General features: G+C 48.8%; 1 protein-coding gene across 1 annotated transcript in view; it reads right to left on the bottom strand.

Moving 5' to 3' along the window:
* PLCH2 (phospholipase C eta 2) overlaps nucleotides 1-24,932 on the bottom strand; it is a 94,017-nt gene that overhangs the window by 27,689 nt on the left and 41,396 nt on the right. The window contains exons 10-15 of the mRNA XM_044445420.1: nucleotides 23,047-23,154; nucleotides 17,278-17,436; nucleotides 5,432-5,524; nucleotides 3,310-3,410; nucleotides 2,596-2,693; nucleotides 1,719-1,901 (exon numbers count right to left, since the gene is read on the bottom strand). Coding sequence (XP_044301355.1) covers nucleotides 1,719-1,901; nucleotides 2,596-2,693; nucleotides 3,310-3,410; nucleotides 5,432-5,524; nucleotides 17,278-17,436; nucleotides 23,047-23,154 — 742 coding nt within the window. The remainder of the gene's footprint in view (nucleotides 1-1,718; nucleotides 1,902-2,595; nucleotides 2,694-3,309; nucleotides 3,411-5,431; nucleotides 5,525-17,277; nucleotides 17,437-23,046; nucleotides 23,155-24,932) is intronic.

Genomic DNA, 24,932 nt, shown 5'->3' with positions numbered 1-24,932 from the left:
ATAAATTGTGGGTGGCATTTACAAGGCAAGTGGGTCAGCTCGAAATGAGACAGAGCTACTTCTGAAAGCAAAAATGAGTGACTGCGTCCTGTCCTTGAGGCCAGGTGCCACAACGCTGAGCGAGAGATAATTTTTTCCTCCTTATTCTTTGGTGTCGTGTCTAAAATGAAAGGCAAGGTGACATTGTGCCATTTTTCTCCCACTGAGGTGTGGAGCTGAATCATCCCACTGCAAAAGAGGGGGGAAGCACCCCCTGGAAATGTACATGGAAAATGGGGGGCACACCCCCCCCAGCTTCAAATCCCCAGAAGACTAAAGAGCTAGAGCTTGCAAATTCAGCTAGGAACAGTGGGCAGCTCCGTTCCACGGAGGATCAGATGACCCAGGTAGGATCCAAAGCTCTTGAAGAATGCAAGAAGCTCACGGGAGAAGAAGTAAGGTGAGAAGGGGGCTGCCATCCCCCACCCCACAAATGGAAATAACAGGCAGACAGCTCTGGGTTTTATGAAGTGTTGTGAACTTCAAAAGAGCTTTGGCTATTGGGTGGTGTGGAAATGAGGGTTAATGATAGGAAGAAGTCTGGATCTAACCATTAACTTCAGTCCTGTACAGGTCTACTCAGAGTTCAGTGGGATTCACTGTGAAGTAAGCGATGGAGGATTGTCGCATTCATGAATAAAGAGGGGGCATCACCCATCTTTTTGGGCAAGTGAGGAGGAGGAGGAGGAGGAGGAGAAGGAGATGGGAGTGCTCCATCTCCTGGGGCCTGATCCACATCCTGGCCCCCAGAAGAATGGTCTGGCCATGTGGAGCTCTCAGGGTGCTTGTCAAGGGCAAGCAGGTAAACAGGCTGGGATGAGAAAAAACCATGGACAGCTCCTCCAGAAAGCTGGCCATGACAGTTCCCAGGGATCCCAGTTGCTGATAGTGGGGTGGGGAGAACCCTTTTGTGCCATTCCCCTGGGGGGGGGGGGGTCGTCTGTTGGAAGCCACATGCTCACAGAGGGTGGGGGGAAGCCATGTGCCCCAAATGAGTGGTGATGCCCTTCTCTCTCTCTCCTTCCTGCTTTCTGCCACCCTCTTCTGCTTGCTGATTCTGTCTTGCCCACCAAGCTCCAGCGGAAGCGTTCTTGCCAAACATCTGAATGGACAGCCAGCAAGGGTCTACAGAAATCAGATCCAGGGCTTGGATAGGTGGCGGTGGCATGCGCCAGTGTGGTGTGGCTGTTTGGGTGTTGGACTGAGGACCTGGAAGATCCAAGTCCTCGTGCATCCACGACGCTTCGTGGGTGACTTTGGGCCAGTCACTCACTCTCAGCCTAACCTACTTCACAGAGCTGTCCCAACTCCCTTGGGTTCCTCACAATGGGATAAAAGAAGGGATATAAACGTAGCAGGTGCAATTATAACCGTCCCCACCACCTTCGATTCGGGGACCCCTGGTGGAGCAGAAGCAATGTTCCCTACAGGGAATGGGTGAGAAATGGCCAAGAAGTTGTTGGCCACCAAACTTTTGGGAGAACTTCCTATGGTACAAGTTGCTTCACAGCGTGACAGACGGACTACAACCTGGTGAGCTATCCCTTGCTGGAGGGACTTCAGCAGAAGCTGGGCAACCCCCAGGCAGGAATACCTCAGAGTTCTGCACTGAGAAGCAGGTCGGAGTAGTTGACCCCACGAGTCCTTCCCAAGGAGACGATGCTACGAGTCTTCCTTACCCAATTGGCAGCCAGCATTCCAGAAGGGCTGAGGGTTGTAATTACTGGAGTCCACCCGGTAGGAGGAAGGATAGATGCGGGACAGCTGGTGTTGGTTGAAGTGCAGGTATTGGGCCGGTTTTTGCTGGAGTATCTGGTGAGCTTTCGTTTCACTGAACGAAGACACTTGCCAACTGGAAGAGACTGAAGGGAAAGCAGCGAATGATGTTTCCTCTTTGACCAACCCTCCTTCCAACTCTATGACTTACAAGTTCCCCTGCTCTGGGAAACTGTATCTTTTTGGAATATTTGGGTATGTAGCGAGTGGTGCTCTGGCGAAGGGAGAGGGTTCCAGCATTAAGGGTTCTATGAGTCTCAACAAGGCAACTGTATCTAAATTCCTAACGTAGAATAAACTATTTCTTGCTCCTTGCCGTGCAATTGAAAAAGTATTCTGCATTCATTTCCGTGCAGTCCTTTCCTGAAAGAAAGACCCATTGAACTCACTGCAAGATATTTCTGCATAGACTTGCAAATAAATACATAATTAAAGGGGCAACTCTCTAATCGCTTAGCTGAACAGATGTCCTGCTAGAATAATGGAACTCATTTATTTAGGTGAGTTGCATCGCTGAATTCAATAGGATGCATTTCTAGGCAGATATGCGTCAAAATGGCAAAGTGGCTTCAAAACCTGGTGCAGAATATGGACTTTAACAAACAGTCCTGTTTCGAAATGCAACTTTTCTTTCCAAGTCTGCCACCCTAAGCACTTTTACCATGGCGTACACCTCACCAAGCTCAGTGGGACATCGAAGCAAACATCCGTAGGACAGCACCAGAAACCAGAAAGACGACCTACAGTTTCTCTTCTTATAGCGTATTTTGTGGTACTTACTTTCAGATTCTACATCATGGATTCCAACAGATTTGGTATATTTTACCAGGTCTGACAGTGCCCGGGATAATTTCATGGTTTTCTTCTGCCGGTTTGTTCTAGGAGGAAAAAAGGTTACCCTCACTAATTCTGATCTGAGGGAGAAACGGATCAACCTATCATCTATCTTTTCTTCTTTGAAAAGATGAAGGTGCGCAGAGAAAAGAAACCCTCGACAAGAAGAAAGGAAGATGAGAGAATCACAGAAGAGTTGGAAAGGGCCAAAAAGGCCATCGGGTTCAACCCCCTGCTGTTGCAAGTCACCAATTTACACCATCTCATTCCAGAAGCAAACCCTCATGCTGTTACCACTGAACTGAACGAAACATGGAATGCCGCCTTTTGGAACCTGGTCGGAAAAGATTCCACTCTTGCAGACGTTATGCTGAGCTTCTGCAACCATGGAAATGCATCTTTATTCCACTGGTCCTGCTTTGACCTCCCACTCTAGCAAATCCTGCCCACGGCATTTTGAGTTCTAGTTTTTGGTCTCTGCTTCAAAGATGCGCTCGCTAATTACAAAGCCTACTAATGCCTTTTCTTTCCCCTCTGTCTCCATCTCAGCCGACCAGGTGCAGGTGCGATCGAGGAATCGGCCCTTTCAGGCCAGGTCAGGGGGGCTTGGCACACACCTGCTGTGAGTGAGAGTGTTTCCCGGAACACGCTGCCACTTACTTGCTGTAATGCACGGACCCTCTAGCTAAGTTCCCCTGAAGGTCAAGGTCTTCCTCACCATCTTCTGGACTCGACACCCTTTTCAGCTTGCTTCCTTTTTTCTGTGTGAATAGAGAGAGACACGCGGGATGAAGATATGCCGCAGGTGGAACTCTGCATCACGCTGAGATGCCGGATGTGTGTTCTGGTAACGTACCACTTGGCGTACGCGACTCCTTGGAAAACCCGCAGGGAGAACCTCACCTTCTCTGCCCAGCTTTCAGCTGGAAAGGCCCTTGCTTAGATAGGCACAAAAGCACTGTTGCAGCCGGCTTGGGAGAAGCCCTGGGACTTGTGGAAGCACAAGAAATCTTCAGGGGGAAACCCTGAGAGGTAACGCCCCCTCCCCATTTATCCGGAGGCCACGCTGAGCGTGCAAAGCACGGGCGCAAGAGTGCCTCCAGCTGCCACGTGGCACTTTCTGGAACTGCCGCAAGAAATACCCCAGAGGGCAGCAAAGAGGATTCTGAGACCTGGTTCGCCCTGCGGTTGCTTTCACTCTTGACCTGCCCCACTTTCTGAAAAGCGGTCCTTTGGAAAGCACGCTCTTCTTTGTGCACAATGTACACACGTGCCCAAACCAAAATCCCCACAGAGAGAGAGAGAGGGAGAGAGAGAAGAGGCCCATCTCCAGGTATCCCCCACACCCGGTATTCCCACTCCTCTCTCTGTCCTCCCCACCACATCCACTGGCCCCCACCAACCCCCTCCACCCACGTTCTGGCTTCCTCTTTTGCCCCAAGCTCCATCTTTCTCCTCCCTGAGATCCCTGCCACCCGCCTCTAGGCTTTGCTTTGCAGATGCCTCCCTTAAAGGGAGATGTTCCAGGTGAGCTGGTAGTCACCTGTGCCAGAGCATCAGCGGTGGCCCTCACAGCCACCTCAACCAGAGTGCTGCACGTAGAGGAACCCCCACCCCCAACGCCACCACCTTGAATTGCAGCGTTGGGTCCGGCTGGCTGTCCAGAGGGTCCACCTACCCAGCCCCTCTGCCAGATGGCCCACCTACTCAACCCCTCCAGAAGGATCCTCGGAGGAAGCCATGGGGCAGGTGGGCAGGGTTGGGGAGGCATGGGGGACCTTAAGGGGTGGCCAGGCCCAGAAAAGCGGTGTTGCTTGGAGAGCTACGGCTATCCAGGGAGCCCTTGTGGCTAATGGAAATGTTGTAATAAATAAATAAATAATAAATAATGGGGCGAGCTAAAACTCTAACAAACAAATAAAAAAATGGAAGAGGAGGCCAGCAAAATACATACAGCAAGCACTTTGGGGAAAGAACCTGCCTTTTCTCCTTATGATGTTCTCTAAAGGACAGTTTAGAATGACACTCTTGTAACAACAGACAACAAGCAACAAGTAACACCATTTGAGGACAATAATTAGCTCAGCATGGATTGGATTAATGTTCGGCACCCCCTACGTTTGCTTGCTTCTCTGGGGGGTCAGAATTCAGCCAGCACAGACCAGAAACAGCTGTTCGGGATGTGATCCCTTACTGGCTGGGAGCTACTCGGAAAGCAGACAGGGAGAAGAAAGACAGCTTTGGAAAGGGGGAAACAACGGCAACATTTGCACCTTTGTGCCGTTCCCACAAGAATGTGAGGGATTTTCAGAAATTTCTGTCCATCCTGCACTGAACAGTTCAAGAGGAAAATAGGGAAATGCTTTCAGTTACTCCAATTAAAGAGCAGAAGAGGAGAACAGGTGCATTGTTAAAGATATGCTGGAAACCCACATGGGGCATCATTTTTGAATGCATCTCAGCTTCTGCCCTGAGGAAATGTGATTAAGAAAAATAAGCTGTAGCTTGGAATCTTTTAAGTGGCGCCCACGCGCCACCCCCGTGAAGAGAAATTTTATAAGATATGCAATGTTTGGGCATGGGACTCGGAATGTGATCCCTTACTGGTTTCCCAGGTCTCTCCTAACTGGCTGGCAACATTCATAGCACCGTAACACCATCCCGGTCACTGACTGGTCCTTCAGGTGGGAAGGCTTGGCTATTGGAGTCGTGGACGTCCACCAAGGACCTCTCAGTGTGGGGACAGAATGGTATCCTTCTCCCCTGTAGATAAAAGAACAACCTTGCGTTTGGAAAAGCTCCCCATCAGTGACCGGCTGGGCCGTTTGGCGACAACAGCATCTTCGATGGACTCCGCGTCATCGTCATGTTTGCTCTACAACAACAAAGGACAGCAACACAACAGGGCAATCAGTCATCGGACGGACGGACAGACAGACAGGACAGCGGCCCAAGACTTGGACGTAAAATTCGTGCAAAGGCCCCAAAAGATCAACCCCAAACCGTAAAATGATGCTGCATAGCCTTGCTTGCACCTTGTTTCAAGCTTTCCGGATCTTGCTGGCACTGCAGATTATTAACTATCATCATCATCATCAACAACAACACATTTACACCCAGCCTTCCTTCCAAGGAACCCAAAACATCTGACAAGGCTCATCCCCTCCCCATTGTATCCCCACAACAACAACCCTGTGAGGGAGGCTGAGTCACCCAGTTGGCTTCATAGCCAAGTGGGATTCAGAAGCTCTCTGGATGATTCTCAAAATAATGATCAAACCCACATGATACCAAGGCTTAGTGTATATTTCAAAATGCCACTTCTTAGGGAATTAACATAGAAGCAAAACCAAGGGGCAGAAGGAAGGGTGTGGGGGGGGGCAGGGCGGGGGAGAAATGCTGTCTCATATAAAACCTTCTGGTTATGAATACGCACTTCTGTTTTATTATGGCAAATGAGATTGCTGGCACTCGGAACGAGACACCAAATCAGCTGTGTGCTTTCAGTGCTCCAGTTTCCTTGTGCCAGCGGCCAAGAGAAGCTTTGCTTCACCTGAAAGGCTCACTCACCTGGCTTCCTCATTAACTGAGCGCATTCGGCTATGGAAGCCAGAGCCATTAATAAACAATTCAAAAAGGGAGCTAATAAAACGCAAGCAAAGGCAGCGGCTAAGGACCGCTCCTTGTTCCCATTTCTAAGGTTTGCCATGTTGCATTATTCATCCAGGGTGACTAATCATCCCCTGGATTAAATGGATGCCATAAATTAAAACAAAACAAAGCAAGCCGCAAAAGAACCCTGGTGCTAATCAAAACATCGCGGTTGCAAATGCGGAGAGAAACCTCTACCAAATGGACCTCCGTGGGAAAGCGGTGGTGTATCTGCCTCATCATAAACAAAGCGAAGAGAAAACCAAGGAAGGCGCAAATTTGCACAGCCATTCCAACCTGTTCACCATAGCTGCCCACAATTTTATTTATTTAATTTATTTATTAAAACATTTCTATGTATTCGCAGGCTAGGCTGGGATGCTGGAAACTTTCCTTTGGGTCGACCTGGGGAAAAACTCTGGCCCTTGAAGGGTAAGAAGAACAGGAAACAAAAAGGAAAACTGGCCCTCAAAAGCCTTAAAAGACATAGAAGGAGGTTTTGAGGACTGCCCAACACTGGACAGAACTCACAAGCCGGTGGAACGTCTCCAGTTCCCAGGACTTTCCTCCCCTGAAGGCATCGCAGCCCGTTGTCCCCGCAGAGTCTTCAGGCTCACAGCTCCGTCAAGACACATTAGAGATTACAAAGAGAACTTGTCAGAGCCGGCTTCAGGACCTCTGGCAAGAACAGCCTGGCTCTTGCAGCACTGGCGAAACCGTGCTGGGAGGCCGGCCCTCCCACCGTCTGCACATGAGTCCCGGCCTGGAATGTGCCCGGGATGGAGACAGCAGCCTTCTGCAGTCAGGCACATGTCTTGTGTGGATCATTCCACTGTGAGAGCCACATGCCCCTTCAACTGGAAGTGGAACAGCCCGAACACAGCGTTAGCATATCTGGGAGAACAGGCCAGGCCAGTGGGGGAGCCCCGGGGGTTCTTTTCTGGGGAGGGGGTGGAGAATGTTGTGGCATAGCACCCACTTCTGTTGTCCCCCCTCCCCCCCCAGTGGGTTTCCTGGGCAGCACTGGCAAGCAGCCGCTGAGCAGTGGAGAGTGGCGTTTCAATTTCCCACAATGCTGAGGGTGGCAGGGCATTGTGGGAAAAGTAAACGATGGCTCCTCCGGAACCAGCCCCTGGCCCTGGTTCGAGCACTGGGAAAAAGTGGAAGGAGACAGTGGACACAAGGGCAGCTTGCTTGCCATGGCAGTGCAGTCTTGACGTGCCCAGGGGAACTGTGCGCTGTTGGTGATGGGTCTGATCATGACAAAACGTTCAAGATCCAAAGGGGGAGCAGGTAGCTACAAGCTCCTACCTTAACGAGCCCGTCACAGTTTGGTCTGCAAACCAACAGGAACACCTTCGCAAAATGAAAACACACGCAAAGCCCCCGTGAGGACTGGAAGAGACCACTGTGTTGGTGCAAGTTTCAAGGTCAGGAATATTTGCACTCTTCAGTTGGGCCCTGGGAAACAGGGCCTCCAGAGAGCAGGAAGGGAGAAGCGGAGGGGCTCACCTGAAGGCTGCTCACCAGGTGTTCAAGGGGGCCCAGAGAAGAGGCCGGCTATGCAAGCGCCAGGGTGGAATGGGGGGCAGGAGCCCCAACAGCCAGGTGAGAAAAGCCTGGAACGACCTGGGACCACATGCTGCCGTGGTGGGAGAGAAGGGCTAGCCAGCTGGGGGGGTGGTCTGCCCCCAAAGAGGCTGTCCCATAGATTGGGGTCCAGAGTTGCTCAAAAGGAGGGTTCTCAGAGGATGTTGCTAGACTAACAGGATATACTTCCGAGAATAACGAGCCTTAACCTTAAATGGTCTGCTGCTTTGAAAGCACAAAGGAGTGTGTGTGTGTGGGGGGGGGGGGGCGTTGACTAGCGCCATTCTTAGAGAAATGAGACCCTCTGGCCAAGAAAACTACCCAGCCCGAACAAGCAAGCAGGACTCCCTGCAATGGCTTTTCACGGTCATTCAGAGAACAGCCAGAATGTCGATGCTTCCAAGCTCAGGAGAGGGTTTTAAAAACAAGGGAGTGGATGTGTCTCCGCCCTGTGAGCTTCCCAGGCACGGGAGAGTTGCACAACCCGACGGAAGGAAGCGTGGAATGTAGGTTGGCCACCAAGGGAGCGGCAAAGCGCTGCGCGGATGCGGTAATGCACAGTGACACTCCTTGGCGCTCTTCTGAGCACTGAACCGAAGCACGGAAGCACAACAGCCCGAGTCAGTCACACACGCACCCTCTCTCCCTCTGTGATGACAACAGGAAGGGCAGGAATCGAGGCCTTCCAGGGCCGCTCGCACGGGATGGAGATCTCGAGCACGCAGAGCTGTGTTTCGAGACGTGAGGAGAGGCCACCTGTCCTGTTGGGGAGCACCCAGCAGTGCTCGGAAACCCGGGGCCCGCTTATTTGAGGAAAGATGGCAGGAGGAAGAGGCTGTCCTTGCGGCTCCAGCAGGACGTATGTCAGGTGTGGAGAAAGGGGCGTGCTGTTGGGACGAGTCCAGCCGTGCCTGAAAACGAAGCTTGTCTCCCACAATCCCCGTCAGCACTTCATGCACACCAGAGGTTTGCATTCTCAGTGACATGCCAAGGCCCGTGACCCACATGGGGAGGGCAGGGAATGCACCCCCAAAGGACCTATTTTTATTGGGGGGTCCAGTCATGAGCAACACTGCAGAGCCAGGTCAGGGACCAATGGGGCACACAGGGGCACGAAGACCAGCTCCCCCAGTCTTGTCTCATACGGCCTCCCCTGCAAACCAGTCACCATCCGAGTGGCCCTTCGCTGCACCGATTCCAATCTTGCTGCATCCCTCTTGTAATGAGGGGCCCAGAACTGAACACGATACTCCAGCTGCAGGAACAGCAGAGTTGTATAGAGTGGCAGTAACACCTCTCTAGATCTAGAAGCCACGCTTCTGGCTATGCATCCAAGGGTGGCGTTCGCCCTCCTGGCAGCTGCATCACACGGCTGGCTCATGTTTAGCCTGTAGTTGACCAGCACCCCAGGGTCCCTTTCACAAGTGCAGCTGTCCAGCCACTTGGATGCCTTTACCTGCCCTGCCAAGCACATCTGGAATTGTGGGTTGTTTACAGGTTGGGTGATCCTCAAACACATCGAGGACAAGGTCTGCGCCCTCAAATAACCACGACACAAGGTTTGCACAAGATGGTGCTGGACATTGGCAATAAGCCCCGTGGGGGAATTAAGCCATGCTGGGTCAGTGTGACTTCCCACCTGCCAATTATATGATCTTAGATCAAGACACCCTTTGGCACAATAAGTCTGCTACCAACGCAGATAGCCGTACCAAAATACAGTCACAGCCTTTAAGAAAACTACCAAATGGTGGGTGAGCTGCTGGTGCAGGCCAACTCCACTGCAAGATGCAAAATTAGCACGCCTTTCGGGTAATTAAAAGGATCAGCAAAAGGTCAACAGGGAGCAGAGCGAAACCAAAAGAGGAGAGCACTGACAGGTATGAAAAATCACTTTCATTTCTCCTCCAAGAAGTCAAAGAGCAAGGGAAGAAAGCATAATCCAAGACCAGATTAAACCTGTTGCTTTCACAGGCCTCTCCCGATTGAGTCGCTTGAGGCAGAGACTTGTCCTCCTTCCCTTTCATTCATAAACGTGGGCCAGAAATGTCTTATTGATAGGAGAGCGCTTAGAGGCCAGGGCAGAGCAAAGAGTGACATTAAAGGCAGAGAGGAATTTAGGAAGAATTCAGTCCAATTATCTCCCAGAGCATCTGCTGAAGCCACGAACCTGCCTGCCCCAAACTCGTTCTGGGAAATACAAATGCAGCCCATGCAATCTGCATTCTTGAAAATGGCAAAGGCCTGTTAGAGGTCTTGCCCGTTTGGCTCCTAGACTGGGGGTGGGGGTCAAGCTCAGGGTTGTTCGAACAGGGGAGTTCCAGCCCCACCAGGATATTCCAGGGTCCTTCCCTAGATTTTTTAGACTCAAAGCATGGCTGTTCTTTGCGAATTCTAAGAGCAGCATGCAGAAACTCGCAGAGGCTTTTGCGATAGGACGGCATATAAATATCACAAGCAAATAAAAAATAAACTTCTCCATGGCTTGGTGAAAACAACATCTTCTCCTGCCGATGGACAGCGTCTTAGGGTGCCGTTCTGCAAACTCAGGCTGCCAAGTTTCTCGATTCAGAAAGTGCTTGCACTGTTACATTGGTGCAACTGATGGCACATCCCATTTGCCTGAGTGTGACAGGCAACCCACGGCAGTGTGATGGGTTGCAAAAACCCCACACACAACTGCTTGCACAACAGGATGTTCAGTTTCTTGTGGGGCCATGCTTGTGGAAAACAACTTTTTCCAGATTCTCCTCTTATGCCCAGTTTATGGAAGGAGGCAAAAGTCCTGAAATAAAGGAGTCGCTGACATGTGCCAGCCGGTAAATGCATTAAGCTAAACGGTTCTGGCGATGTGGCACTAAACCCTTCAGGTCCCTTCGACACGTCATTCTGCTCCCTTATTTATCTGTTAAAAGCTTTTCTAGGCCGTCTGCTTTCTACAAGCGTCTTGGGGCAGCTTGCAAGAAAAAGAAAAGGAAACCCCCCCGAAAAGATAAAACAAAATGAAGCACTGCATCCAACCTCAATAAAACCCAGAATAAAACCAACAGAACATTAAAATGCTGGGGAAATGCAAAGGTTTTCGCTTGATGCCAAACGGAAAAAAGTGACAGGGCCAGGCGAACCTCCCAGGGGAGCAAATTCCAGAGTTGGGGTGCCACTGCCAAAAAGGCCCTGCTCCAGGTAGCCACCCTCCTAATCTCCTTCAAGGAGGGCTCCCAGAGAAGGCCCTCTGCCTCAGCTCTCAATGGGTGGAAGAAGGCGCCCCTTCAGGTATCCTGAACCCAAGCCATTTAGGGCTTTACGGATCATCACTAGCACCTTAAATTGGGCCCGGACTTCCACTGGCAGCCAGAGAGAGGACCGGCGTTCTATGAGAGAACCTGCTGGTCCCCATTAATATCCCGGCAGCTCTATTGTTGCCCCGCATGCAATGGATGGAGCACTCACACAAACTGCGGGCGGTTGATATCCTGGCAGCGCCTTGCCAGGACATTTAATGGCTGCAGGCCATCCTGAGTTGCCATGCATAAGGGACAGAATACAAAAGTTTTAAACAAACAAACAAACAAACAAACATTTCTGGATGCAGGCCTGGGTGGGATATTTCCTAGAACATTTGAAGCCCACTTTAGGGGCTGAAACTTAGAAAGCAAGACTGCACGTGCCAGTATCTACAGCCACGCTGAAAGAGGCCCAAGTGCTGGGCCAGAATGAGGGCCAAGAAGCTCAGCGCTCTTTGCAGCCTGAAAGTACTGCCTTCCCTGTGCCGCATCCTTCCAGGTGCATGGCTCTGCAACCCTCTGCACCTCTCGGCCCACATGGGATGCTGGGAACTGTAGGCCAATCATTGGACGGCTGTCACGTTGCAAAAGCTGCCACTAGATGGCACCCCAACGGACGCAAGCCATTGCTTCTGGTCTGCATCGACTTCGCTTAGACTAGACACTTTTCTTGACAGAGGGTCATCCTTTGCCGTTAGAACAGAGTCCTAGCTCAGTGGTTAGAGCAGATCTTCTGACAACCAGTAGGTCCCAAGCTGTGTTTTCAGCATCTCCTCTTGGGCTAGGACTGACTGCCCATCTGGAATCCTGGAGCAGCCGAAAGCCAGCAAAGATGATCCCAGGTAGGCAGACACGGGTGTCAACCTAGGCCTGCTTCTCCCAAAATACAGCATTCTCAGGTTGCTGCTGACCAGTCTGAATCAGAACCGGAAGAAGAGGTGAGGCTGAAATTCCTGGCTGGAATGTGTTCAGGGAGTGCCAGCATCCACACCCAGAATCACCAGCTGAGCTTGGGAAAATGCTCTGCTTGAGACGGTAGAGAGTAGGAAAGACTGAGGTTAATGGACTGCAGTCTCTTTCTGCAGAAACGCAACACGGCAAAACCCTTCTCCCTTCCCTGCCTGTTATGCTGAGCGCTTTCCCGGTGGGCTGAAGCAGCCATTAATTCCCGCTAACGGTGGGTCCTGCAAGTGGAACTCATCTTGCCAGCTGCTCCTTCTCCCACTGCAAGGCAAACACACTCCATATCCGTAGATCAAGAAGGCAGTGACTCTCCCCTCCACAGAAGCACCGTGGGGGAAGTTATATTAATGGTTTAGCACAGGGGAAAGAGATCCAGTCTGCCTCGCCTCGTTGCCCCGCGTGCCTCGGATGGAGCACTCACACCAACAATGGCCAGTCTGGGCTGACGATAAATATGTGTCATGATTAAGGGGGATGCCAGAAAAACCTCACGGATGCGGAGAGCTCGGCAGTTCCGGGAGCAGAAAAGGCGAGCGCGGCGATCAGTCAGGATTAACAATGATTACGCACCTGGCTTCACCGCTGCAAAGTGCTTTCCGAAAACAGTGAAAAGGGATGCGCTAAAAATAAACAAACAAGCAAGCAAGCAAGCAGATTTCTCCCAGGGGTGATTGCGAGGAGGTCCCTGGACGCTGGTGCGGGATGACCTTGCTGCTCTGGGTCTCTGATACTGCAGGGAGCACTGAGAAGGGGACCCTGGGTGAAGCGCTCTACGCATGCCCAGGAGGGCTTGTACGACTGGAACCCGCAACCTGCTTTGAGCTGCTACGTCTTCCAGCGCACCGGGAGATGGGCAACTCTGCCGGAGCTTCCAAGCACCTGCCCAGCCCAGGGGCGGGGAACCCAGCCTTCTCTAGGTCCTCCCTCCAGCTCCAGCTGATCATCTTTGGGTGGTCTCCCCGCCTTGGCAGAGTCTTTCCTCCATCCCGAACCAGCAGTTCAGTTGTCGGTTGGAAGAGCATGATGCGAAAATACACAATACTTTGGGAATATTGGTTCTACCCCTTCTGTCTCACCACCCATGGAAAGGAGCTGCCCCCAAATTCTCCAAGATGGAATTCAGGCCTGAGGATGAAAGAGGTTTGCCGCTCCTGGCCTGTCACATTCAATTCACATTCATGTTGTTTCTATACTGCTGAAGCTCTCTGGCTTGGGTACAACCATGTGGGTGGTATGGAACAACAGGTCAAAGCAGCTGGCTATCGCTGCCTCCCGAGGTCTGTTTGCACAACTGCCATCTGGCCCACCCGAAGTCCTGCCTGGAACATCAGTGCTGCGGCTGGTGATGACCTATAAGGCCCTAAACAGCTTGGATCCGGGATACCTGAAGGAGAGCCTCCTTCCCTATGTGTCCGCCTGCCCCTTGAGCTCTGAGGTGGAGGTCCTGCTCCAGGAGCCCTCCTTGAAGGAGATTAGGAAGGAGAATACCCAGAGGAGGGCCTTCTCTGTGGTGGCACCCCGATTGTGGAATATGCTCCCCAGAGAGGTTTCTTTTTGGTGCCAGGCAAAACCCTTTTTATTCCCCTGTTATTTTAAAGTTTGATTGGTTTTCATGGTGATTTTATAGTGAATTGCTGGATGCTGTGCCATTTTTTAATCTGTGCTTATTGTCAACCATCCTGAGACGCTACTAACGGGATGGTCTATAAAAGCTTTCCATCAGTCAATCCACCCATTGATCAGTGGTGGGAAAGTGGGCCATGGAACTGCAGAGAAGCAGGCCGGCGGAACGGCAGCTTCCTGGTCTTTTGAGACATTGCAGCATTACAAGTACGAGGAAGATCACCTGGGGGAAACCCTCGTTCAGAGGGCTTTTTCCCCAGCCTTCCTCCTTGCAGCTGCTGTCGGAGAATCCTTTAAACGAACCAGCATCTCATGCTAATGTGCACAATCACAGGTCTCTTGCCCACCGAGGAGATCCCGTGGCCAAAACCACCCTTTTCGGACGAATGACCCTTCCTGCTGAATCAATCTGTCCTGGTACCGCTACAACAATGTGAGATCCTCCGTTCGTTCTGCAAAGCCTCCCAACCTCTCCTGCCCCACAGTTTCCCTCATAGCGGAGGCAACTGAAATTCATAGTGAGAAACCCGACGAATGGAGCTCTGAGGCATTCAAGCTGTCCATGTACATTGAAAGAAAAAGAAATGCTACCCAGGAATAGAAAGAGAGCATTGACGCAGTCCAAAGACCTACCCAAAATAGATGGATTTCCAGACTGGCTGCTCTTTAAAGGCAACGAAGAATTGTGTGGGCGTGTGTGTTTTCAAACAAAAGCATGCTGGTGCTCTAAAAATACAGCCTAATTTATCCAAGCATGACTCGCGCTAATGGGAAGAGCCACCCTGCGTAGGCCAGGATGCGCTCGCGTTTACCTTGGCAGGCGCAGAGTGGCGTGGAACGGTTGCCCAGCATGCCTTGCATGTGAGACAACAAAAGGACTCGAAAAGCAGCTGCGATGCCCTTTTCTCCCTATAACCAACTGATTCCAGTTTGCAGCTCGGTTGTCTCAGGACTGCCCCACCAATTTGCTAGCTGAGAACACCTCTTCCAGCGCCCTGGCCTGGCTCACCTGCCATACGGCTCTTTCCATTCCAGCTGGAGATGGAGAAAAATGGTACAAATCCCAGATCTAAGTGACTTCTGCCTTGAAGATGAAAGGCAGGGTAAAAATCCCCACGAATTAATTCATGCAAATTAGAACATACATGCACTTGTGTTTCCGTACATCAGGAGCTACATGTATGTGGATAAAGGGAGAAAGGACTTTAATTAAAGGCTGGACGTCTTTAATTAAAGGCTGGACGTCCACATGGTGGGCATGTCGTGAGCGGAGCCGGCTGGTGCCGGAGGTCAGACTAGATGGCCTGGGAGCCCCCTTCTGACTCGCTCTGTTTTCTATGTTTTCTATGTTAATTAGCCTTCTCCCCACATGCTTCTTACTGCTTTATTATGAGAGGCCTTTAATGAAGTGCGTAGTGTGCGTAGTGTGAATTCAGCATACAAGCCACACACTTCCTGGACATTGTGAAGAGTGGAACTCTTATTCCTGAGGGTCCTGAGAGAGATTTTGGCCAAAGAGCATTTGGCAGATCCTCAAATGAATTGGCAGAACGTTGTTTGGTTCACTGCCTCTGGATGGGAACTAACTTAGTCTGGCTCTGATTCTGTAGGTTTTAATCCCTGACATTGTGTTTCTGCCTTGAGCATGGACACTCAGCGGTTTAGCTGTTACCCAAAAGGACGGAAGGGGGAAGCCTTCCTAATTAATTGTGGATTGTATTGAGGTCCTGAAATATTCCCGGTTCTCTCACCCCTAATCCTAAAGTTTGGGGCTTGCTCTGGCCACAAGGAAGGGTACGTACGGGCTCTGCAATGAATCCATTCAGGGTGAAAATCTAGTGCATTTTCTGGATTCAACACTTCAGATTCTATGCTTTTCCCCACACACCAGTGTTGACTTGATCAGGTGTGAATCAAGTCTGCACCCAGATTTCCAGTTTCTAAGTGGGCCATCTTAATTTTTTTAAGCTCAGGAAATGTGTGCAAACTACAGCTGAAGTAGAAAGACAACATGCCTGACCAGGCGAGCTGCTTTCCTGCTTATTGAGTGTTCTGTCTGGGTGCAAGTTGTTGAAGGCACCCGTGCTCCGGTTTTATGCTGTGGTATGTGCCAGGCTGCCTTCCAAGGTGGCTGCCCCAAACCCTTTGAACTCTGAGGATGACGGGAATCCAATGAACAGAACAGGGGGTGCTGAGACGACAAAAACCTCTGTGCTTCCCTCTTTGCCCTCCAAAACATTTAGACAGCCCACCCCTGCCTTCTAATTTTTCTCCCGTCCTTGAGAGCAGCAGAAGCTGAAGGATCACTGAGATCCTCTGGAGGTCAGCAGTGCCTTTGTGCACCCCTCTCCAGCCACTCCACACCAGGTGCAAAGATGGTCATCCATCCTTGGAGTCCTGCTGACCCTGAAAGCACCATGCTGGGTGGAGAGAAGTTCTTCTGCAGTTGGAGTCCCTGCTCAGCCCTGAAAGTGTATTTGCAAGGTCACACCTGGGGCTCCAGCCTAGCCTAGGGCTTCCCAGATAATGCTGGGAGGCCCTAGGATTGCACCCTTGAAGGCTTTGAACTGAACAGCCCTTCAAAGAGAGCACTGTCCTCTACAAAGCAGGACAAGTGGTCACCCTAGGCCTGGACTTCGACCCAACTAGGTACCAGCTGTCCTTTGAAGGATAAAGCCTGTACTTTGGTAGTCTGTTTCACACACACACCCAAATAACATTTCATTTGAGTTATTAGTGTTGGTGCTGCTAGGCATTGTTACAAGCAGTGCCTTTTTTGTAAGAAAAAAGGTGCCGGAACTCATGAAATTATTTACATACCTTTCGCATGTAGTCAATCACTGTACACACACAGACACACACATCAGTTGTGTAACGAAACATAATGGTTGCCACCCACAGTAAGCACTCAGCGTGTGACCACATGAATAATCACAAGCCGAGCAGCGCCATCGCAACCAGCGCGGACGAAGTGCGCACGCATCGGGCTCGACGCACAAGCAGCCCGCATGCACCGTTTTAATGATTTTGCCGCCGACCTGCTACGCTCGACAGGGCGATTCAAATCCACATGGACCAAACATCAAATTTTCAAAAGTTACTTTTAAATCTTGGAAAATCTGTCGAAAAAAGGTGCCGGAACTCTGTTCTGGTGTGTTCTATGACAAAAAAAAGCACTGGTGGCAAGTGTTTGGAAGCAGGTTCAGAGATGTTAGACTTTCCACAGCTTTCAGCTGGTTGGCTTCCCTGAACCAACTCCATTCAGCTGGTTGTGGCAAGGCCTGTAACGTCAAAGAAAGCCTATCATACTGTCTATAGAAAGATGGATAAGATCTGTACCTTTTCTTTTAGCTTTTACTTTTCAAGGTATACTTATATAGAGAAGCATTTGGCCAAATGCCATCTGAAATGGTCCAACCTTGACTTAAGCCCAGCACCTTGAGAATGAGGTCTTAATGGCAGGTTCCTTGAGGTTGGATGGATTGGAGCAGCCCTCCACCCCCCCAAAAAATGTTACCTTCTTGAGTTCGTGCTTGTTGCCAAGTTTCCCGGTAGGTGGCATGGTGGTCACTGTAAAATTATTTGGATCTTCACAGTCACGAATTTTGGATTCCTTGATCAGAGAGTCCAGCTTCTTCTTTGCCATGTTCTCCACTCGCTTCCGGTTGGAGGATGCCTAGAAGGAGAAATGTGGGAAATTAAGCACAAGGGCGCAGAAGTTCTGGTTCCTCTAATTAAGGATTAACATCTATTACAAAATGAAGAAAGAAAAAGAAACGTAGCAAAGAAATAAAAACAAAAGTCTACGTTTGCACTGGACAGACTAGGAACACGAACTACCTCATGCTCGTATCAATCAAGCATTTCTGCACTACAAACACGGTATTGGTTTTAAACCAGTTTAACTGTCATGGCTTCCTCCTGCAAAGACTCCTGGGAACTCTAGACTGGTTGGAAGTGCTGAGTACTGTCTCTCTTTGAGAGTCCTAGTCCTTAAAAGAAATGCGTTTCCCAGGGAATGAACCAGTTAAACCATTTAAACCAGTGGGGGTCTGCAGTGTAGATATAATTCATGGCTTTTCCACTACGCAGCCAAATACCATTCTGTTCTCATCGCTAGAACAGAATGGCTTCTCATTTCTTCCCAAGACCGAGGCAGGTTTTTTGCATCTTGGCAAGATTCCTTTCGAAAGATGCCTCAGCATTGTTTATCAGTCCAGCATTCGGACCGATTCCTTTTGAAAGGCATCCCAATGTTATTATCGATAGCCGTAAAGCAGAAATGCTGCTAACAGGCAGGAAGGGAACACCTTGAAAAAGCACTTTGTAAAACTGGAAACAAACAAGAATAACAAAGGAGGGAGTGGGGGAAACCTACTGAGAGCAACAAGAAGTTTGGAGAGTCATGCTTTGTTACCAAGCCACTGTTGGTCTTCCTGGAAAAAGCCAATATAGAGGGTAAATCTTAACACACCCAACTTATGGATGTTTAAATGTTGAAATCATGTGCAAGATAGCCAATTCTATCCCTTAAAGCTAGGCAAGCCCAGGCATCTTGTGATGAGGACAAAATGGTGACCGAGGCTGCTGACTGTGATGCAAAGCAGCAATCTGCAGATTATAAATGCTGGTGTTTACAGTTGAGTCTTGTGACTTAAATTTACCAGCTTATAAGTGCCACTGTATTCAATGGGGCTTACTCACAAATAAGTTTGTTAAAGGCTGCAGCCTCTAGTTCTTACATAAGCTTAAAATTAGGAATTAAATAAAATTCCCAAATAGTACACCAAAGGCCCATCAATCACAGGAAGCTCTTTTCGGCTCACTTCCTAGTTTTGCAGAAGCAAGGAACAGCCTTTGGTTTCATAGCTGCATTAAGGGAATAATAATACAGGATCACGTGGTTGGGAGAGTCATTAGCGTTATTTCTAATGCTCTGACAGTCCTTCCTAATGTGCTCTGATCTCTTATCTTCGTTTTAATAACAAAGTGGGATATCCATAGCCCTGTATAAGATGAATGAACTCAATTCTTCAGGTTTCAGTTCTCAAAATTGCATCAAGGAGAAGGGTTGAGGGAACCCTGGTATTTGCAGAAATAGCATGTAGAAAAACTAAGTGGGGAAGGGGAGAAGAACTCAAAACAGCCAAATGGGGACTAGGACCAACTGGTATGCTCACTGGATATGGAGTACTGAATAATTGTGGTGGTGAGATGGAAGGGACTATCCTGGAAAGACCATGGCTGGTTGGCTGATACACTGAGCAGGACATTCTGCACTGCAGCATTCTGTATATGCATTTTCATATGCATGCTCATCACAAACTCAGAGCCAAGAATTACCATGTCTATCCTGAGAAGAAAACAAACAAGGGAGATAGTGGCACATTTGGAGGAAATTCAACTGGAAAACCAAGTGGGTTTCGACTGGAAAACCAAGTGGGTTTCGACTGGAAAACCAAGTGGAGAGAGGAGTGGAAGGAATGTCCGTATGGTTCAAACAGTGAGAAGGAGCACCAGAAACTGTAAAATTTGGTTCTTACAGAAATAATACCCTGCTGGCCTGTGTAAACAATGGACAGAATCATACCCAGACGGTGATTGGAATGCTTAAAATTGTTGCTTTGTGTTCTATTCTGGCTTGGTCTGGAGCTTGTGCACAAATAGAAGCACATTCTGTATGTCATGACTGTGTGCTATTTAGCATGCAGCCCATCATGTATGTGTATGTAGGCCCTAGCGTGTGAGCATTTCATGCTTTCTTAATTGGCCTCAGAGGATGGCGATTAATTCCATCAGAAAACAAGCTGTCATTTGCTGTGCTTTAAAAGTCTCTCTCAAGAGCATGGACTGTCAAACACATCTGGAAACCCAGGTGCTGTTTACAGAAAGTTAAAAAAACCTACAGAGAGAGAGAAAGAACAAATTACAAGCTAACGCTAATGAAGATGAAGAAGTAAAACAATTCTAAGCTTTCATCAGCTCGCTTTTAAAACAATCTAAAGGAGACAGCTATTCATTGGAAGGAATAATGATTCCTCTGCACGGGGCTTCAACTTCCCTCCAAGCCTTTCTGCAAGGAGGAACATAAAATTCTTCTCATCTCACTGCTGAAGGTCAGTGTGTCAAACTAAACCTGGGAAGAGTCACAGCAGGGAAGTGGAGAGGGTTTAAGTTGGATTAATGGCTTTTATAGCATGTGTGCTAGCTGTGGGGAAAACATAACAGTTACCTAGGATAACAGCATATAATTGGGAATGACTCTGTTGGGATCTCTCTCTCCAAACAAAGGACTTTCTAGGCCTGTTGCTGCTTGGGCTTGAGCTGCATGCTAAGACTTTGCCCTGTTCCAGGGCGCTGTCCAGGGTCCTGATGCTGACCGGAAGAACAGCGGTCCAGCAGGTGCCTCGACTAGAAGCTGGCTCGGGGGCTTCTACACAGTAACTGAGGGCTGACTAAAGGTTGAAATCAGGGGCGGGGAACGTGTGGCCCTCCAACAGCCACTGTGGCGTGGCCATCAGTGTTGGGCTCCGGAGACCTGGATTATTTTCTCCACTTGACCATGGAAACCACCGTTGACTGACTCCCAGCCTAACCTGCCTCACAGGGTTGTTGTGAGAATAAAATGGAGAGGAGTGGTCATGTAAGATGCCTTGGGGTTCCTTGGAGGACATACAAAGACAAGATAAAGGCATATAAAAATGAAGGAAAGAATTACACACACACACACACGCAATGATGTTGGACTCCAACTCCCAGCAACTTCAGCTGGCATGGCCAAAGTTAGGGATGATGGGAGTTGGAGCCCAACAACTTTCAGCGCTCTGGTTTCAGTCCTGTATTCAATTGTGGCCCTGATCTTGACCGTTCTCTTTCTTGAGAGTAAGACTCAAGATGTGAACTGCCTTGTACTGCCAACTGGGTTCCATGTCAACAGGGCCGAAGTTTGGCTCAGGCAGATGGCACCCCACAAAAAAGCTGCTCCTCCGCTCATGTTTTTGGTCCTGAGATCTGATTGGCCTCCCCGGTCCAAGCCAAGGAGTAATTCTCCCAAAGCGATTTATGCATCAAAACAGAAGCTTGACAGCTACCCTAAAAGGCACGGTGCCACTTGAGTTCGGGGACTTTGACAACCATGTTCCATGAACATTCCAAGGCAGCATCACAGCACCAGACTTTCCCGGCCTCCTTGCATCGTTCCCACACTGCCGTGGTTTGGTAACAGAGCAGTCTGTGCTACAGCTAAGCAGAATAAATGTTATGACCAACAATTTGCTTCTACCATACCTTCCACTTCAAAAGGGTGGTCAGGAAAGAAAAGGAGACAAAAAGCCATCAAGAGAAGCAAACATCATAAATGTATCAGGGATGGACTGCAAGACAGACAAGGTTTTCCCTCAGATGGGGTGTTAAAGGTCCCCTTCACCAATGCACCCCGCAAAGGTGTTTCTCCAAAGAAAATATGAAGTTCTCCTGGATCGTGATCATTTCAGGGTGTGCGTACAAGTTACATCATGGAATGTGTTCCCACAGCGACACATTGAAAAATAATTATCCCAGCACATTTCTTCTTCATGATATGCTTTTTCATTTTAATTTATGTGTAGAATTAGATATGATTAAAAAAACAAGAGGGATTTGCATATGGAGTCTTCTATGGATGCCACAGGAAAACTTAACCCTCTTGTGCTTGGTGGAATTTGGTACCCTTCACTGATTTGGAAGTCAAAAGCGGGTTGGTTTGGGTGACAGTTGGTTTGTTTTTGGCTGCTTCCTCTTTTAATGCAGCTGCGATCCGGATATTTTTTTTAAGCCAGGGACATTTCCATAAAATACAGCTACCATTTGCATAAAGCATGGCCTCCCTCTGTTCAAAATATGGCTGCAATTTGCCCATTTGAGCAAATGGTGGCCATATTTTATGCAAATTCCTCTGTCTTCCAAAAAAGGAAAATATGCAAATCATGACCTGCTTTAAAAGCAGAAGACTGCTGGATTGGTGCATGTCAGACCAGGTCGGCAACAGTGCTGGGTAGATGGGCCAGAATCTGGGGGCTGATGCGGGCCATTCAGCCAGATTTTGACCTCCCGCGTCCATGACCTTAAATGGCCCAGTCAAGGTCCACTGTTTTGAAAGAGTTACTTTTCTTCCTTGATCCTGCAGAATGTATAAAGCCACAACCAAGAACAACCGGCAACAAAAGGATTGTACCGATAAATGTGAGAGTAAAGCAAAAGCCTGGAAGAAAAGTAGAAGTCCTCCTGCTCCCAGGATTCCTCATTGCTGGCTGGGGAATGCTGGGAGTTGTAAGCCATTTTTTTCTGCCTGAACTTGCATAGGGCCGGGCCCTTAAAAGCATTGAATGTTTTATAGAATGAGAAGATCCCCTTGGATGGAGGTTATAGAGATTTGGTACTTCTTCCTTAAAATCTAGATTTGCCAGGGCCTTCTGTATGGAAAGAACAAGAAAGCATAGCTGATCCTCAGCCTTTGGCCACATGCGTCCCATTCTGCACTTCACAGGCATGTCACTCTGCCATGTGACAGAAGTTGGCTTGCTTCTGCGCCCCAGAAATGTTCACAAAGGAACCTTTGACACAGGTGTATTTTCAGGAGACTCCCAACCTTTTCACAAAATCTCTCAAGAACATAAAAAAAATCAGCCTATCTAGTCAATGTTCTGTTTCCTCCCTAGAGACCACTGGAGGCCTCTAGGAAGGCCAGAATGGGACACAAGGGCAGGATATCACAACCCCATTTGTCTGTTGTGTCTTGGCATCCTTGGCAGTAGCACTGAGGCATCATAGCGACTGGCATTGATAACCTCAGTTTGAATGAATCTGCCTAATCCCTATTTAAAGCCACTAGTTAGTAGTTCCATGGATTAAGTATGAGCTCAGTTGAGAAACACATTTCTGTTCCAGCTTGCTGATCTCTGCTGTGCTTTTCACTCCAGCAGCCCCATTGCCCTTCTCCAAATGCTCCCAAACAATCAGGGTTGCCACATGATCAGCAACCCTGATTGTTTGGGACCATTTGGGGAAGGGCAATGGTCTATGATGCCATGTAGCCAGTCAGGGTGAGCGTAGCCATACTTTCTTCCTTCATTCTGAATGGACAAAAACTCCCCAAATCCCAGGAAAAAAGGCAGCAGGGGTATTTTGCCGTTAACAATCTGGCAAAGGCAGCACTCCTATAAACAGATGGTGTTTGGGGTGATCAGTCTCAGCTCGGTATTTTATGAACTTTTGTATTCCATGCTTCATTCTGCAATTCGATACTCACATCTCCATTCATTAGTTTACAGTCATCATCCATCTCATCAGCGCTGTCTTCGTCAGACACTTCTCCTTCCTCCGCATCTTCACTAATGTTGGCTGGAAGCTTCTTCCCCTAAAAGGCAACAGCATTATCACACTGATGGAGCAGCAGCACAAAGTTGAAAAAGAATCAATAGAAAGTCTTGCATGGATGGCTTCTTTGCCCAGCAAAAACTAAACGATAAATAACACAGATGTACAGCCACATGTATTTATTTCTTATCCCTTACAAAATTAGTGCCTTCTCCTAGTTTATCCTCATAGCAACTCTGTGGGGTAGGCAGAATTGGAAGCGTAATGGACCAGTTACTTTACTGTGTGAGCTCCCTAGTGGAGGAGGAATTTGAACCTGCATCTGAACCCATGCGCCTAGGATGGGTCAGGGGAATGTATGGCTGCTCCATTTGGAGCCAGAAATAACCTATCCCCGTGGGATTTCTGTCACCTCCGACAGCCAAAACTTCATCCAGATGGTTCCATTCCTGCAGTCCCTCAAAAGGGAGACAAGCAAATCAGACAGGGTGATATATATTTATCGATGGATAATCTTCAACGCAAAATCCAAAGAGTTCGATTGAAGAGCTGCAGTTTCATCTACTAACTGGGTTACCTGTGATGAGAGAAGATTTTCCAGCACTTATCAAAGCCCCATCTAAACGAGTTACTTTAAACAGGGAATTCTGGAAAAAGTTGCCATTGATTCCAGCACTTCAAAATTCAATCATCTAGAAACAGACCGCAGCAGAAGACAGGATTTAAGAAATGGGAGGAAATGAAGTATGCAGAGCACTGCACGGTCCACCCCAAAAGATCAGTTTGAGAGGAAAACATTTTCAGTCTTAAGTTTGAAAAAGGGAGTCAATGAAAGGTGAAACAACACCTTAACCAGAAATACGGAGATACGTACAAACATTGCATTTGTTCCAATTTCTCCAAACAATTCACATACTTAGTCTAAACGCACGCACACTTTATTTTCCAACAACCCTATCAAGCAGGCTTAAGATCAGAAGATCCTAAGAGGTCCTTTGATGGATCCCTCTGGAGAGGTCCCTTGGTGGATCCCTTCTGGCTTACTCCGTAGCAGTGTCGGGCTAGACTGGGGGCACTGTTTTGGTTTTACACCATGCCCAAGAGCAAGTGTGACAAGGCTGGAAATTGAGATTAAAGTTTCTGGAACCAGATGCTTGCAAAAGAGAGGGCCCCTCCCACCCCCAGAAGAGGCATCACCAGAGAGCAGCAAGTGACAGGAAAAGGGGGAACCTGTCAAGCCAGAGGACTCATGGGATGAAGGCTATGGAAGGTACCCAGCAATGCAAAGATCCATGTTCTTGGCATTGCTTGTGTTGGAAAACCCTTCCAGGGAGGAGCCTCTACAACTTCCATGGATAACTGATCCCACTGGTTGAAATAACTGCTAAAAAGCTTTGGCTGAAGCATAACCTCGGCTAGGCAAGATTTAGGTTTGTACATTTTCTGGGTTCATTTTCTTTGAGACACCATGAACTGCCAAAACAAAAAATAATAATGATTGGCACAGCCTGTCATAGTTAAGCCTGCCTATACAGATATTAAAATGCAAAATTATTTTCCACTCTTTTATTTATAGTGCTAATTTATTGGTGCTCAGAATGTCCAAGGGTGCATCACCATCTGCATGTCTTTCGTGCCAGCCACTCCAGTCTTGGGAGCATGCTGGAGAATATGAATGTGACCAGAAGGGAGACTCATCCACACCACAGCCAGCTTTTTCCTGTCTTAAGTATATGCAGGACATTCCCTGCTATCCAGAGGGGGTGATCTCTATTAGCTGGCATTCATTATTTGATGAAAAGAGAGCCTCAAGCACGA

This window comes from Varanus komodoensis, unplaced genomic scaffold (genome assembly GCF_004798865.1).
Source record: "Varanus komodoensis strain SLA01 unplaced genomic scaffold, ASM479886v1 scaffold48, whole genome shotgun sequence".
NCBI lineage: Eukaryota > Metazoa > Chordata > Lepidosauria > Squamata > Varanidae > Varanus > Varanus komodoensis.
This window is presented reverse-complemented; position numbering and strand designations above follow the sequence as displayed.